General features: G+C 40.3%; 1 protein-coding gene across 9 annotated transcripts in view; it reads right to left on the bottom strand.

Annotated features, from left to right (window-relative positions):
- Window positions 1–16,830, bottom strand: part of ARID1B (AT-rich interaction domain 1B) — a 324,325-nt gene that overhangs the window by 87,998 nt on the left and 219,497 nt on the right. For all 9 annotated transcript variants that reach the window (XM_064649203.1, XM_064649206.1, XM_064649209.1 and 6 more), the window contains one exon: window positions 9,842–10,085. In XM_064649203.1, coding sequence (XP_064505273.1) covers window positions 9,842–10,085 — 244 coding nt within the window. The remainder of the gene's footprint in view (window positions 1–9,841; window positions 10,086–16,830) is intronic.

The raw sequence follows: 16,830 nt of genomic DNA, 5'->3' as shown, positions 1-16,830 counted from the left end.
CATTTAAGATTCTAACAACCTTGCAATTTTGTAGAGCCGTTTTCCCTAACCCGTTCTTTTGAAGAAATCTGCTTTTATTCTGTTAATAACTAACCACAGTTGCAGCAGCATGGATCCGATTAGCAGTTCTTACGCTACAAAGGGTGGGGGGGGGAAGGCTGTGAACAGGGTTGCCAATTTGTCCACTTGGGTCCCCAGGAGAAAGATTAGATGAGGTGCTTGCTCCTTTCTTCCCCACTCGCTTGCTGCTCTGCACTAGACAGACTTCTTCAAAGCTCAGCCACTGACTTAATTTCTTTTTTTTCCCCCTCTAAAGTCTCGTTTAACCACCCCTCCACACATTTTGCACTCTGTGTCACCACGTCCCTCCAAAGAGACAGCGTGAATTGGTATGAGAGGGGTTGGGAGAGGCTGTGGCCACGGCTTGCCAGCACCATCTCTCACACCTATATGGGGCCTCTGAATTGCTTTTAGATTTTGTAAATTATATTTTCTTAAATTTCTGCAAACCGCTGGGAAAGTGTCTATGTTCTTTAGGGAATGATCCAAACCCTGTAATCATACTGTGTTTTCTTCACTCTGTCCTTTTAAGCCTTCCATAAAAATGGCAGTTTTGCTTGCATTTAGACTGAAGTAGGAGATTGCAAAGGGTTGTATGGATTTAGTAATCCGTAATTACTTGGGACGCATCATTACATGTTTGTTAATGCAAAAAGCATATACTTCAGCTAGTGAAAAACCATTCTCAATTTCTTTATGTCAATTAACCAGAATATAAAATTGTAACTGATGCAAGTGCTAAATATCTAAAAGCTCCTAACAAAGCAGACAGTAGTACTTCTTTCTTACATTTGGCTCATTTCTTCCTTCCAGAAGTGAAACCTACACTGTCACACACCTGAAACTTAGAACTACAGAATTCCACTCAGGGATTTAATCCAAGTTCCAAAAGGAAGAATTTTTCATTAGCAATGCTCATTCTCTAGACTACATCTACAACTATGAGGAGATTTTTTTTCTCTAAGCTGTTTCTCATGGTGTCAACTGAATTTAAGAGCCCAAGAAGCACAACAGATGTAGGAGACATACACTTCTAATATTTGCCACCTAATAAAAATCTTAATTCCTAACTTTAACATTGCCAAATCCTAAACAAACCGTATATCAGTTTTCATTTGTGATATCTGCAGCGTAAATACATGCAGAAAAGGATGGGTGAATGTGAACTGAAATTGCTGTTTCTTATCTGTATTTCTTTTCCCTTGATCCAGCTACATGTAAGAATTTCTCAGAATAAATATTCATCATCAAGCAGCATTAACTCGGAAGACCATCAATGATGGAGTTTGAGTCCTCCCTGCTCTTCCTGGCTCTCTCAGGTTTAGCAAGCAGGTGGACATTGGAGCAGCACTATGTGGCAGTGAACTATTTAGCTAGTCCTGCCTGTTACTCCTCATACTACGTCATTGCCTGTGATTAACGAGTGTTTTAGTAGCAAAGCGTATGTGCTCTCACTAATACTACCCTCAAAAGGAACAAACTCTTAGCTAATCTAGTTTTTCTTATTGCATTATATTGCAAATTACACAGCCCTGTTCTCAATGGTTCTCAGGGACAGGGGAGAAAAGGGCAAATTGAATGTATAAAGGACAAAAGCACCTTGTGGCAAACCTGCTTCCAAAAACCATTTGGTGGGTCTGATCTCCCTAGAAGACAAGATCTATCATGCCATATTTCATCTTGCCCAACAATGATAAGCTCCAAAGACTGGTGCATAAGTGAAGTAATTCTTCATGTATTTTTAATCAACCGAGAACTTTCATCTGGCGAGCTCCCTCTACAAGGTCACACGTACCATGCGCGGCCACGTGCGTCTCAGGCAGTTTGCAAACACCAAGTCCTATGTCAGCTTCTGTTTGGAAGGGGGAGTATCAACATTAGCAACCCCTGGTTATATCATTTATAAACATGCAGATGTGGATTATTAAAGATTAATGCATTTTGGGATTGGTGTCGGCATTCCGTTTGTCTCACGCCGAAACCAATTCTGTTCTTCATTAGTCAACGACAACCTACATCACCCTGTTGTGGAAGAGAAATCAAAGGTGCAAGCATGAATTGAGAATAAGTGATGAAACTGATTACTAAGAAACTTAACGGCTGTAATCAATCAACACATCACAACAATTTGAGTCCACTGTTATCTGGAAATGGGGAACAAACAGAAAAGCTTGCCAACGGAGTGAATTGTTCTTTTGTGTTTGCTTTCTAAAAACCTACTTTGCAATTTGACTTCCATATCTACCTACGGAGCGATGCTGTCAAAGGGATGCTCAAATCTTTCAAGCTGCAGCTCAACCTGCATGAATTTTGTCTCTAAGAAGGAGAAAGGATACCTTGTTTTTCATTCATTTTTTAAAAAAAAATATTATTTGGAGGTAGTGAAAATGCTCTTCTTTTGAAGCTAAGTGGCTATTTTCTAGCTGGGACAGAATTAATTCAAGCCATATTTTTAATTGTTCAGATTCCTTATTCTAAGGAGGGACACACCACGTATCCGTCTAGCCAAGTCTGACACTAACTATGAAGCATGAAGGCTGCTTTAAATATCTCTAATGGCAGTGATACATAGTCCATTGAAAAACTGAAAACTGCAACAGCCTATCCCATCACAGAAACCAAACCAATTACGACATTTACGCTCTATTTTATCTAGGTATAACAACCATCTGTCAACAACAACAAAAACACACTGATAGAGACGTGAGAGACTTTTCCCATTTGCTCATCAATCACTGCTTAGTATTGCAAGGGACAAGGGAGTGAAAGACAACCTTTTCACTTATGATAAAACACAAATTAATGCCCTATTTGCCAACACAAAGAGAGACAATCCATGTTTGTGTAGCCAAGTAATGACAGAGTAAAAAACCCCAAATGTTCAAAAACAAGTACACGTCGCTTTAATTTTCTTGACAAAAACATATGTGGGTTGAGCAAAAAAAGTTAGAAAGAAATGAAAAGGTTAATGATCAAATGTAAACAATAATTGTCCAAGGATGGCCTTAAAGCATACATCTGAAACTAACAACAAACATACCTGTAAAATCTTGCTGGCTGTGTTTAAGTATATTTGAATTTTATTATGTGAAGCAGAACACATGCATAATTATGCAAATATTTTAATTGGATTTCAACAGCCCTCATACTCTAGATGGATTTAAACCAGCATGGCGCTACCAATGACTCACAGAGCTACAAGAAGTGGCCTGTCATATGCATGCTGCCACAGTGTCCACAGCAGCAGATGCCCTGCCATGCTGGCTGCTCGGCCATTGCCAGGATGATGAAAACAGGCCTGGCAGGAATCAACAAAGAGGACACACCAGATATGGGGCAGAGCACAGCTATGGGGATGTGAGTACCACTGATATGGCCATCTGCTGGAGGCTTACACGAAGCCTTTATAAGGTGCTGGACAACTCTCAGTGCTGTGCTCCCCAGACCCCTCAGGAGGTTCAGTGCATGCGGCAGAAATGTTTGTCTCCGGCTTACACAGAGATTCACCTATATACCAGATATGAAGCAACTGAAACTACTTAAAACTAAAGCCCATAAATGACCCCTAAAAAATAACCACCACAGGGCATGCTGGTTTTGGTGAGTTACTGTTTTTCTATCTGATGCTTAACTTTGGGCCAGTAAAAAACAGAAGGTTGATGGTGCCGGCATAAGAAACTCTCTGTCATCAGGAAAACCTAACAGGAAGAACTTGAACAGCGTGTCTCTGTCTTCTGCATCTGTTCTGGGAAAACCACCTTTGCAGAGAAGGACACCTCTTTGATCTCTGTGGTCAGACTGCAAGTGTGATAGGAGTGCCTTTTGTAGTATCGGCTCTCCTCATGAAACTAAACTGAGACTACTTAGTTAATTCATGAAGGCTTGAGACAACCGATTATTCATCAGTTGTGACCTGGGCTGAATTCTAACTGGTATCATGGGTTAGATGCTCCCATGCTAGAAGCAATGCCTTGAGCTAGAGCGCCTTATAATATGCTTATTTTTTTCATCCTTTGAAAACATAGAAAAACTCTAAATATTGTTCAAACCATTCAAAAGAAAGGGTTTTAAACTACTACTATGTGAAACATTCACATATTTCATTTGTAAGCATTCTAGATTTCCAAAACTGCTGAATAGATGTTTTGTGCACTAGCAGTGATTAAGAACATAGCTACGTCAATGGCATTTTGTGTTTTGTTTTTTTCTGGTCTGGATGCCAATGAACAGCATGCATCTTCCTTGCAACAAGCTGTTGCAAGATTTTTGCCTCCGGAGAAGCCAGGGGGGAAACACTGATAGATGTGTTAAAATAATCTTTCTAGACAGGGGTATCATATCCATTTCACAAGGATATAATTCCCTCTGTGGTTTTGCAATTATTTTAGGATATCTAAAACTTCAACAAGTACATAGTAATACAAATTCACAGAATCACAGAATTGTTTGAATTGGAAGGAACCTTAAAGTTCATCTAGTTCCAACCTCCCTGTCACAGTCAGGGACACCTTCCACTAGACCAGGTTGCTCAAAGCCCCATCCAACCTGGCCTGGAACAGTTCCAGGGATGGGTCATCCACAGCTTCTCTGGGCAACCTGTTCCAGTGCCTCACTACTCTCACAGCAAAGACTTTCTTCTCAAAATCTAATCTAAACCTACTCTCAGTTTAAAGTCATTCCCCCCTGTTCTTTAAAACATGTCCTTTTAAACAGTTCCTCTCCAGACTTGCTGTAAGCTTCCTTTAAGTACTGGAAGGCTGCTATAAGGTTTCCCTGGAGCCTGCTCTTCTCCAGGCTAAGCAGCCCCAGCTCTCTCACCCTATCTTCATAGGAGAGGTGCTGCAGCCCTCTGATCATTTTCATGGCCCTCCTCTGAACCCACTCCAACATAGCTTCTTCTTGTGTTGTAGTCCCCAGCACTGGATGCAGCACTCCAGGTAGGATCTCACCAGAGCAAAGCAGAGGGGAAGAAGCACCTTCCTTGACCTGCTGGTTGTGCCTCTTTTGATGCAGCCCAGGATACAGCTGGCTCTCTGGGCTGCAATGCGCATTGCTGGGTCTTGCTGAGCTTCTCATCCACCAATACCAAGTTCTCCCCAGGGCCAGTCCTGATTCATTCTCTGCCCAGCCTGTACTTGTGCTTGTGATTGCCCTGACTCAGGTGCAAGACCCTGCACTTTGCCCTGTTGATGTTCACGAGGTTCACACAGGCCCACCTCTAAAGCCTGCCCAGGTCCCTCTGGATAGTATCCCTTCCTTTCAGCATATTGAACCGACACACAGCTTGGTGTCATCGGCAAACTCACTGAGGGTGCACTCGATCCCACTCTCCATGTCACCGACAAAGACATTAAACAGCGTTTATCACTTTCATATGGTAGTCTTGTCTCCCTCAAACAATGTTTAAAAGGAGTCTGTGACATATAATATTAGAGTAGTGGTGGTTCATGGGGTAAGTATGTGGGATAGCTCAATCCCAAGGAAAAGATTTTTCCAAATTCTTGCTTAAAACAAGATCTGTCCTATTGGCTTGTGTTACTGTAGCAACTTCTGAAAACAGTTCAAGTCTTAGGCCTCTCTTTTTATAAGGCATGAAAGAAAGCATCACTCCTCTTCAGATTTTTGCAGTACTATGTCCCTTTGGACTATGATTGAGTATTGCTCATGTTTTTCTTTTCTCAGCATTTAAATCACTCTAGTCTAGCCACACACTGACTAACAATCCACACCAAGGCAAGAATTCCTGTTACCGTTCTCTCTGGGTATCCCATTCCCATTCTTGCTTCTTTTTTTGCCTGGAGTGCTGGCTGTAATGCTGTAATTCTGACAGGTCCTGGAATTCAAGCCATCTAGCTGATCAATACAGGTGTGGAAGACTTCCAGGTTTGCAGAAAGTAGAGTTGAACATTGAATGGAACACATCTGTTGACCCATGTAATTATCAGAATTAAACATTCAGGGTATTTTTAATCAGAAGAGGGTACTGACCACTGGTTAGCATAAATTAAGAAGACTAGCAATAACATTCCCAAGCCAGAGTATCCACAAATGGATTTCTTTATGAAAATTATAACTTCATTCATATCCTCAGTGAAAGAAGATATCAATCTTAATAAAAACAACAATGTAGTTGACATTTAACAGAGTGAAATTAAGGTTGTTTCTTCAGAAAGTACATGTAACATTAAAAGCACAAGTCAAAATACTAATCTCTGTGAAAAAAATATATTTACATATTTCTAAAGGCAGCATTTGCTATTCATTCTTAGTATGGCACATCCTTCTCTTCTATACAGGTAAAAATCACTGTAGGGGTTTAAAAATAATAGAATCTATTAACTTGTACAAAATGTGCTTGTCCATCATGGGTTAAAGGATTCCTGGCCTATCAGCAATCTTCCACAGAACTCTTAATATTAAAAATTTTTGCTGCTTACACCGCAAGGGAGAAAGAGCTGACAAAAGCCTTTGGCCAGTGAGATCAAAATTGGGGATGGGGGGAGAAAGGAGAGCTTAGCTTATTTACATTTTTGCTTTGTTAGTAAACTGGAATGGCTGGAGCAGGAGGGAAAAGAAAAAAAAAGAGAAAAGTGAAATTAACAGCCACTAAATCTTCTGGCAACAGCAGTGTATTTTGATGATGTGCTGCATCAGCTTCCACTAATGGTTTAGGGTTGAATCAGGCAGTTCAAGACCCAAAGCAGTGCAGGGCATCTCGGTTCATTCTCTGGAAGACCATGTACCCTAATTATAAAGAGGGCTACAAAATAAAGGGATGAGGATTTCTGGCAAAGCAGAATAATGATCTACTTAACAGGAAATCACAATGTCATTTTAAATCAGTAAAAACCGTAGAAGAGTAGGATTTCAGCTCTGTAATAAACGCGTGTCTGAACAAGAAATGTTACCATTTTGAGAGAAAACTACCTTTCTGAACAAAAGCCATCCAAGTTGCTTTTTCTGCTCTTAGGACTTAATCTCCTCAATCTATTCCAGTAATGCGAATGGAAACAAAGGCTGTATATGTGTGTGCCACTTACCACACAAAATATCCATCCAGTATTTCAGAGAGCACAGGAAGGAAATGCCCACTGAGCTAGGGACGTGCCAAAGTCAGTGCTGCCTGTGCCAGGCTGTTCCTGTAAAATTTGTGGTGTGCAGCAGAAAGCAAAGAGGGGTGGCAGGGTTACGGTGGGGTGCAGAGACAGCTTAAACAGGCAGTAGAAGAGAATCAGCCATTTGAGAGGTTTAATAGGGGGCTGTTTGTTTGTCTGCCCTTTTGATGTTAAATTAGTCTTCAATTTTGTTGCAAGGAAGGAGGCATCGGGAAAAGGATGCTTCTCTTCCAGTAAACCCTGGGAAAGCAACACCTTTCTTTTAACGGCCTTCCCACCAAGAACCCCCTGCAACATTTTGGCTTTCCCTAGCCATAGCTATCAGCAACACAACAGCTGCTCATTTTACAATGACTTGCTGGAGAGAGAATGATTGAAAGAGCCAATCTATGTCACATTGAGAAGCTGTGGCACAACATTGCAGGAGGTAATAGGAGAGGAATGAGGTCAGAGCAAACAAGGGTAGGGTGAGAACAGAGAGGAAAATAGCAGTGAAAAAAATTATTAAAGGCAAGGTGCTGTAGTACACAATCTATGTTTAAAAACGGCCACAACCTGAACACTGCAAACAGCCACAGAAATGCAAACAAGCTCTGTGCTACTTTTTCATAGGGTCTCATGAATTTGGCTGATGACAAAAGCTACCAAAGTCCTCATGATGAGCACAATGATGGGAACACAGGTGAAAGCACAGTCTAATTCATACAGCTTGAAAGCCCCAGCACCCAGTGGCATGCCACTAATCACAGGGTTTTAAACAGCAGCCTTAGTAGTGTCATTTTGCAGCTTGAGAAACGCAGCACCAGCATCAGCAGCAATGCCACCGCAGCTGTCCATCTCCTCTCCAGAGAGCTCCACGTTAGCTCATGCCTGGGAGTTCACCTTTAGCAGAAGAGCTGCAAAGACCAAGAGCTGGTCTATGACAGGGAAACAGTGGCAGGCGATTTTGATTTAGCGCCATTCATAAAAATCCTCCCTGAGAAAGAACCGCTTTTGTGTTTCCGCAGCAGACTAGAAAACCACTGTGCAAAATGGTGGAACAGTTTGTATGAAGAGGCAGTGCTTTTCACTAGGAGAGTTACAAAAATGACCTTTTGGGGCTCAGCTGAAATGATGAAGTGACTCTGACCTGACCTCTGAGCCCACATCCCTTCTATTTTTACCCCATAGGGATTAATTGGTTTCATAAAAGTTATTACTTTCCCCTACTTATTTCCCATTGTCTTATTCCCATCCTTACCTATCATGGCTACAATAAAGATATTTTCAACGTCTCAACATTCTTTCCCTATTCAGCAGTCAGGCTGCTAAAATGACAATCCATTTACTTGCCTGAATTTGACTGTGGGAAAACGTCACCTTTCCAGGTGGACTACCTGGCTTCACTCAACAACAGGGATTGATTTCTGCACCATATACCGGGAACTACCTTGCAAATACAAAAAATACACTGCATATAAAGCAAATACTCTAGTCCTGACTCTGTCTCCATTATTCCTGCTCCACCTGAGAATGTGCTGCCAGTCAGAGTGGCTGGAGACGGAAGAAATAACTGCAGGGTATGCACACAGTATCAGGGCTTGACATGCTCAGGCCACACTTAGCGTGCAACATTCCTGTGTGTACTGAGCTTACTTCCCTTGGCTTATCTAGTTTAAACTCTGTATACAAACAGGCACAAACATTTTACACAGATACCTTTGTATCGAATACCAAAACACACGCTACTCACTGAATTTTAATCTGCACTTGGTTTACAGCAACATTCAAGTCATCTAATGAAAAGGCACCACTGCTTTTGTTTCTTTTAACTGAGCTCCATGTTTATTATTTTGTGGTTTTGTCAGCAACTGATGTTATCCCTAGGGTAATGTCAGCACTCTCGTACTCTTAGGAATTCCCCTAGTATTCACAATGTCAGAAAATAATAAAAAACTTGAGCATCAAAAAGAGAATAAACTCATCTGAAACACCAAACACACATTGTTGCCTGAATTCCTACAAGTAACATGCCAGATGGGTAAGAATTGCAATTAATGCATGCGATTTTTTTTCTTCTGGGTATCTTAACAGATTTCCACAAATTTCTGAATGTACATGAATGTTGCACAAGAGAGCGAGTGGCAAGCATGCCACTGGTATTCCAGTTATTACTGGTGGGGCTGAATTCTTAGTAACTTGCTAACCTTTGCAAATATTAAGAAATATCTCCTACAATATTCTGTATTCATGTCCAAAATTACACTGTCACAATATGGGATTGGAAAATCTCTACCTTGTCCTGCAGGTCTGTAACCACCATACAAGCTCAAGAGTCAAACCCAACAAAAACATACAGTTAGAACTGAAAAAGGACTCTGTAAATAATAGAGAGAAATCTGTGACAGATGACACACAAACCAAATACAAAAACTACAATCAAGTATTCACACTTGTTGATGATAAAAACATTTATCAGTTATGTGGAGTCAAGTTCAGAACTTTGAGCACTCTGAGGGCTTGGCAGCTGAAGTTTAGATGGAATTTACTCCTGCACTTTTTTCAGAAAAGTGCCCTAAAAATGCAGGATTCTTAGAAAATAAGTTAACTTGGAATACAGGAATATTTATTTATGTATTTAATAAACCTATTTATTGGTTTAATTTTGTTTGTTGGAACAAACTTACCTGGAATACTTGCTGGAGAAATAGGACCAGATCTTGACTGGTTGCTTCCAACGGGTGAGCCTACGGGGGAAGGCGAAGGGCCCCCGGGGATGCCAGAGAGATGTGGAGAAGCATGAGGGGAGAACGGAGACTGTGCAGGGTTGCTCTGCTCCCCTTGGCTGCTTGTAGAGCCTGATGCACTAACAGCTGAGCTCAGGGTTGCTTCAGTTCCAGTCGGCAAGTCGTCAATTGATCCAGATAAATCCTGAGGAAAAAGGAAAAAAAAACATAAGTAGTTGCATGAACTAATACTCAAGGCCACAGGACTCAAGACTGGCATGGCAATGAGGTCCATTCATTTACTTATTGCAGCAGATAACTGAGAGGTTGTCTTTAATGTTGGTTCATGTAGTTAAATGATGGCAGGAAACAAGGATACGACGCACAATTCTCCACTTAATCTCTAATTCTTTTGAGAAAAAGAACAAGCAAGGGCAACAGATGAATTGGAACCCAATTCACTCAGCATTGAATTTAACCTTTTCCATCTGGATTAAGCTTTCAAAATTAATCCCACAAATTCTGCCTGAGCATACCAAAACTAATGAAAATGATACATCAGTTTCACTTTAACACAGCATTTAATTTTGTGGTTTGCTACCGTTACAATCACAGCTTATACACTTCACTCTAAGCCATTATCACATTGAGAGAAGGGTGTAAAATACGCAGCCCTTCTAACACTCCCATGCAGCTCCTTCGCAGAGACATGATAAGAGGCCCTGTCCTCAGCAGCAGGACTGGATCTGCTGGCCATCAAGGAGCACTGAAGGCTGCTTCTACAGGTCCATCAAATACCATTGTACAGCTCACAGTTTCTCTTCAATTTCATCTGAATACACTGCTAAACAGTTACTCCATTTCAGTTCATAACTGCTGCATTTTCAATAAAGAATTTCCTTTGTAGGTCACAGTACCACTGAATTCTAACTATGATCTTCTGGACATACTCCCTGAAGCTGTAACACTGGAGTTATACTGGTCTCTGAATCTGTGGGAGTAATTTGGTTTTTTAAATAATTTTAAGATCAGATATGAAAAACCAACAATGCTGTGACAAAGGAAGCACATGCTCCCCAAAAAGTATTACAGAAAGAGCTCATACAAACTGAGAAGTGCCGATAGCTGTGCTTCTGTAGCTATTGGCAAGGCACAAGTTAAGGAGCATGTTACTATTTCTATTAGCAATTTAAAGCACAAACGAGAGACAGAGAGCTACCTCACATGTAAAACAGGTCATTAAATGACCTCTGAGGCTTCCAATAACTGGGATGACAGAGTGTGCTACTTTGGCTGATATGGACTTCACTTGTTTGGCTCAAAGAAGTGGTTGCACCATAGACAACAGGACCCTTTGTCTAAGTAGCATAAAAAGAACTGGGCTTTGCCTGAGCAAAAAGCTCAGGAAGCAAAGTCCTAAGTGCTGCCTAATTTTCACAACAAAAAATAAAGTTTTTTAGAAGTGACAGAACATGGATGAAATGCACATGGTGTACTTTGAGTTAGAGTCCTGCCCGATGATGACTACCTCCATTAGGAGGGAGGCTCACGGCCAGTCTGCCACAACAGACAGACATAGTCTTCCAAGGCATGGGAAGAGAAGGATTAAGGGTTTAAGCACTGATAACACTCATTAGAAGCCACCTGGAATACTACATGTTATTCCTTCTCATCCATTAGGTTAGTAAATACGGCCTACATGACTTAGCTCCCTGCAGGACATCTTGCAGACCTTATTTCCAACGAATTTCCACAAACACTTCGAGAACAACTCTCACCACAGTTAAATTTTGCTTTTTCTGATGAGCATGAAATTTTACGTGTATTTCATTAGGCACAAGAAATGCAAAAATTAAATCTGAAACTTCGGTCTATGTGTGGAAGCCGTATTCACTCGAGAGTACACTTCCAAATCCCTACAAATGGAAATTTAATTGTGAAATGGGCAATATACTATTTTCATTATTTTTTTTTGAAACTATTAACTGTAGAAAATGTAAACAAGAAATAACACTACCTGGTACTGTGCAGAGCATCACTAGACATTTTTCATAGTAGAATGCATCTGGCAAACAGGTAAGCAATTACTGCTTTTCTATAGATAATATGGTATTCTTCTAAATGGAATCAAATCGCTGCTGTCGTGATGTGTAACAAATGCTGCAGGAAGTGCTGATAAAACAAATGCTGCTAAAAAGCATGTAATAAACCCCTGAAAACTGAAGGTAGCAGAATAGAGCCTATTCTAAAGGAATAAAATTTCTGTTTAAAAAACCAGATAGGCACCCAACTGATAGAAGATATAAAAACCACACAGGTTAACATTTAGAGTAACAAAGATTTTAAAAGGATGTGGAGTAAAGCCTTCATTTGTTTCAGCAAGAAACTTCTGGTACTTCAAGGTACTTCAAAAAATGAATTTGCCAGGATAATGAAAAAGCCATGAAGCAGCACTGTCCATGATGAAATTATCTGCTGTTCCCAGACTAAGGCAAAACTCGGGGTCAGGAATGAAATTCACTTTTCCCATCAGGTTGCTGATGTTCTCCAGCCTCTTGCAAAGGTGAAGTGACTGATGAGTTCCAGGCATTTCCTCAAGTGCCTACCTTTCCGGGACTTCCTCATCCACCTGATGCAACTCCTCCACAAAAGTGGAAAAGAAAAACTTGCATGACGCCAGCCTATTTAAAGAGTGAAGCCATGCCACCCTCCGCAGCGCAGGCTGAGGGAGCACACTGGCAGGCTCAGCACACCCCCAGAGCCTTGTGTAAGCACTGGGATTTCCTCCCAGGAATGGGGAACTTCACAATCAGCTCATCTGCTGAGTATGCTATGGTAGTGTTCACTCATCAGACCCATCAAGAAAGCCAAGAATGAGGTTGCTCTCAGGATGGTATGAAAGGTTGTTGCCTCTCTGGAAGCCTGGGTTGTGCTATACAACCTCCTACCTTGTATTACAGTGGGCAAAATGAGAAATATCAGCTGTCCTGCACAGAGTGGTTTTTTGGTTTGGGTTGGGGTTTTTTCGGTTGGGCTTTTGGTTTTTTTCCTTACATACACTTTGAGGCCTCACTTAGTCTTCTGATGTAGAAAGCTTGAGTAGGCGAGCAACTGGGAAACTTCCAGCATACAAAGGTTTTAGAAACACCTCTGTTATCCATAAAAGCTAATTAGGAAATTAAAGAGAAGCAGAAGAAAGACTTTATGTGAAACACCCGGACAGAAAGAGCAGAAGTCGATTAACTGTTCACCTATTATTAGTATTTTAATGCTTGCTTTTACCTCATTTTAACAGAACAGTAATGAAGTTGTGCAAATTCCACATCATAAACATTTATTTATATATAAAATACTATACATGTACACATTCTATCCGTAAATTACATGGATACACTTGCATTTACTTAGCATATCCATATGTAAAGCTATTAAAAAGCCTACTAATAAGAGAAATTCACAGCGGTTTAGGCATACAGCCTAGTTAACAAAGAAGCTCTGTAACTAATACTCCTCTAGAGGACAATTTAGTCAGCAGGGCACCAACTCTATTCTTCTTTTATAAGTACTATCAGATCTATGATGCCTGTAAAGAACAGAGAGACTTTACTTACTGCACCTCATTCAAACCAAGGCACCTTCAAGCTACAGTGCTTCCATTTATCTTGTTGGAAAGTTGGCAGGTAGGTAATTGCTGGGATTCTTTTAAGGGGCTGGAGTCCCCTTTACCCTAAGGCATGCCTTAAATTTTTTCTCATTTCGGAGGCTTTTTCTGGAAAGCACTCATTTCTTCTAGTAAGATCTAGCAAGTTTAGAATTACCAGAAATCTCATGTTTCTTATAGATGTTCCTTGTAGAGCAACCTTATTATTCTTATCTATAGTATTATTATGACCATATTTTCAAATGTGACATCAAATCTAAGAAAAAAATGAAGGACAAAATATTCCCCTCCATCACAAATGCATACTACAGTTCTGTATTTCCTATGTCAGCTTTATAGCCTGACAGTATTATTCAGGACACCCCAACCAGCTTTCAAAGTTCATTTCTAGATAATACCTTGATTACAAACTGAAATGTCCCCTTGCAGGATTTATCTCTTTTAGCAAAGTGTTTTATCTCCAACTATCTTCACTTCTAGCCTCACCTTCCACCTATGCATGACCTTTTTTCTTGTCCCTCTGACAAGTACAAGAGCTGAAATGAACAGTATCACATTGTGCTTGGGATTATAATGTTATGCCTTCCTGGTGGTACGATCTTATCAGACTGACAGAAGAGACACTCTTGAAATAGAACACCAATTTACTATTGCAATGTGGGCAGCAAGGGGTAGAAGGAAGCAAACTGCTTATATAGAGCCAGTAAACCCAGAGTTAAAAAGAAAGCACAAGGAAAAAAAAATACAAACACCCATATAAAATAGAATAACATTAACCTACTCAAGGAACATGCCTAGATCCAATAAACAGCAAAAAGGAGACTACAGTAGCTCAGTAATACCACCATAATTTTACACTCTTGAGTGTGACAGGATTACAGCATTCACCATGGAGCAAAAATTTACACCACAAACACTTCATGAACTTAGCAGCTTTGCTCAGCAATGTCTCAGCAGACATAAAGCAAGATTTTACTAAAGGGATCCCTTGCTAAATACTTACAGTTTAGAAAGCATAAGCACCTTCTCTGAAATCAGTAAAAAGAAAAAGTGTGGGGCACCTTGCTAGAGGAGTTCCTATGCCACTAAATTACACCCCCAGTTCACTAAGAAGTTACTGCAGCTTGGGGCTCTCTTGCAGGGATTGTGCAGAGCACATACTACCTGTGATTTATTTAGATTTTCCAACTACTGCCTAACAGTTCTTTTATGCTCAGGGAGTAGAAGCAAAACAGAGGTATTCTGTAGATATTAAAATTAAAGACACACAAAACCTCTCCTTCTCCAAGAAGCTGAACCCCCCAGACTCTACCCTACCATCCATTTTGCTAGCATGAATCCCAGCGCTATGCATAGGGAACTGCATCAACTGACTGGCTGCAGGATCAAAGCCCTGCTCATTCCATTCAGGCCTTCCTGCAGTATTTCATTAGGATGGAGGATGGTGCTGCTCAAAAGACAGGATTCCTGCATGAAATATCCATCTCTTTAACATGAATCACCACTTTAGAAGTAAAATTATATATACAACCAAACATATTTTACATGTAAGTATGTAAATATATATTCAAGCAGATATACACTCTGGTATTGTTTTGGAGCCATGGGGGATTATGAACAATATGCTCTGTAATTGAGATTAACTTTGAACAAATGATTTGGCTGACAAACACATATACACACACAAAAGAAAAACCCACAATAGCTCTGCTTAAATTTCAAGATATTTGTAAGACCTCTTTTCATCACAAAGCAGCCTATAATAGCATGTTTCAAGAAGTCTTCCAAAGGCCCTGCTGGTCATATTGTGGAGGCAGCGAGTGAGCTAACAGCCTCCCATCGCCTACACAACTGGAAAAACGCACGGGCACAGCAACGATTGGGATACATGGAAAATCCTTTCATTTTCAAAGGCTGCTACCCCCTACATGGGAGTCCTCCTTCCACACCAGATGCATAACTACCCTCAGCTAAGCAAAAGCGTAAAAACATACCTAACACACATCGTTAAAAAATTAACAAGAGACAGCAAGGCTGCCATTTTATTTTTGCCACAGTGCTGAAATTAATTCTAGGGGAGAAAACAAGGTTCTTTCTCTGATCTTGCTAATTCAAGGTTTGGAGAAGGAAAAATAGAAAAGATCACTTCTAGTACAAACACCTCCTTGACAAAAAAGCTCAATTTCTATTGACAAGCACAACTCTATCTCAGAACATGCTATAGTAAGGAGAGGACTTGTTTCACTTGCAAGACAAAGACAAACTTTGACAATAGTTGGGCAGAAGTACTTAGTTACTCATGGTACCTAAAAGTCTTACTTAATTCTGTTTACTATACGTTTCAGTGGTTTTTACCAGATTTTTAACTTTAAGCTCTATGTGGTAAACTATTCACGCAATATTCTAGATGAAGGGAATTCTAAATATATGATAAAAACACTGGCTTCTTGAACTAAATTTAGTGACAAAACACTTTCTGGGGAAACACATTCCCTTCGTTCTGTGGACCTCACATGCTTCCCAAAATAACTCAGTTACTGAACTGTGTTGCAAGAACTCTGATCAGTATCACATACTTTCCCTGAGAAGTTATACAGCCAAGTCCCTGAGGATGCAAAAATCTTTTTCCCAAAAGCCCTATATCACTCAAGCAACCAAGAAAAAGTGCAATCAAACAATGCAGTGCCAGCGCCCTGTCCGATGTCTTTTCAATCTATGGGATCATGGAATTAAATCAGCCTTCAAGAAACTATCTACAGAAAGCTGACTTGGAAAAACAGATTCAAATCATAGCTTACTACCTAATATCTAAGAAAATGACTGTTCTGGATAGTTCTTACTTGTAATTTGGATATGAAATTAATTCCCAGTCTGAAAAATTCTATCTTGATTAAAAGTGCACAGAAAATACTGTTTCTAAGAAAAGTGTTAGTTTAGTCCTAATAAATAAATACTTGCTGAGAGCGGGGAAAGAGTAAAAGAAGGTTTGTTTTTTCTGTTCTTTTTACATAGGCTCACTAAACTAGTATGAACTTTGCTGCTGACTTTAACTGATTCGGGTTTTCTCTAAACACTCAATGGGAACGTTTTAGTTGCTAAATGTAAGGGATCCTAAGTGGACTCACTGTAAAAATCAGAACCAAACAAACAAATATACCTATTTTTCCCCATTTCTTTTCCGTTTTTGGGTAACTCCTGGTCCTATGAACACCAAAGCATACACAGTGCCTGGGTGCAGTGTCACTGGCTCAGACCTCAGGTTAAGGGCCTGAGCTGTTAGGATTATGCA

The sequence above is a fragment of the Pseudopipra pipra genome, chromosome 3 (assembly GCF_036250125.1).
Source record: "Pseudopipra pipra isolate bDixPip1 chromosome 3, bDixPip1.hap1, whole genome shotgun sequence".
NCBI classification, from domain to species: domain Eukaryota; kingdom Metazoa; phylum Chordata; class Aves; order Passeriformes; family Pipridae; genus Pseudopipra; species Pseudopipra pipra.
The sequence above is the reverse complement of the archived record's forward strand: the minus strand, read 5'-3'. Positions and strand labels throughout refer to the sequence as shown.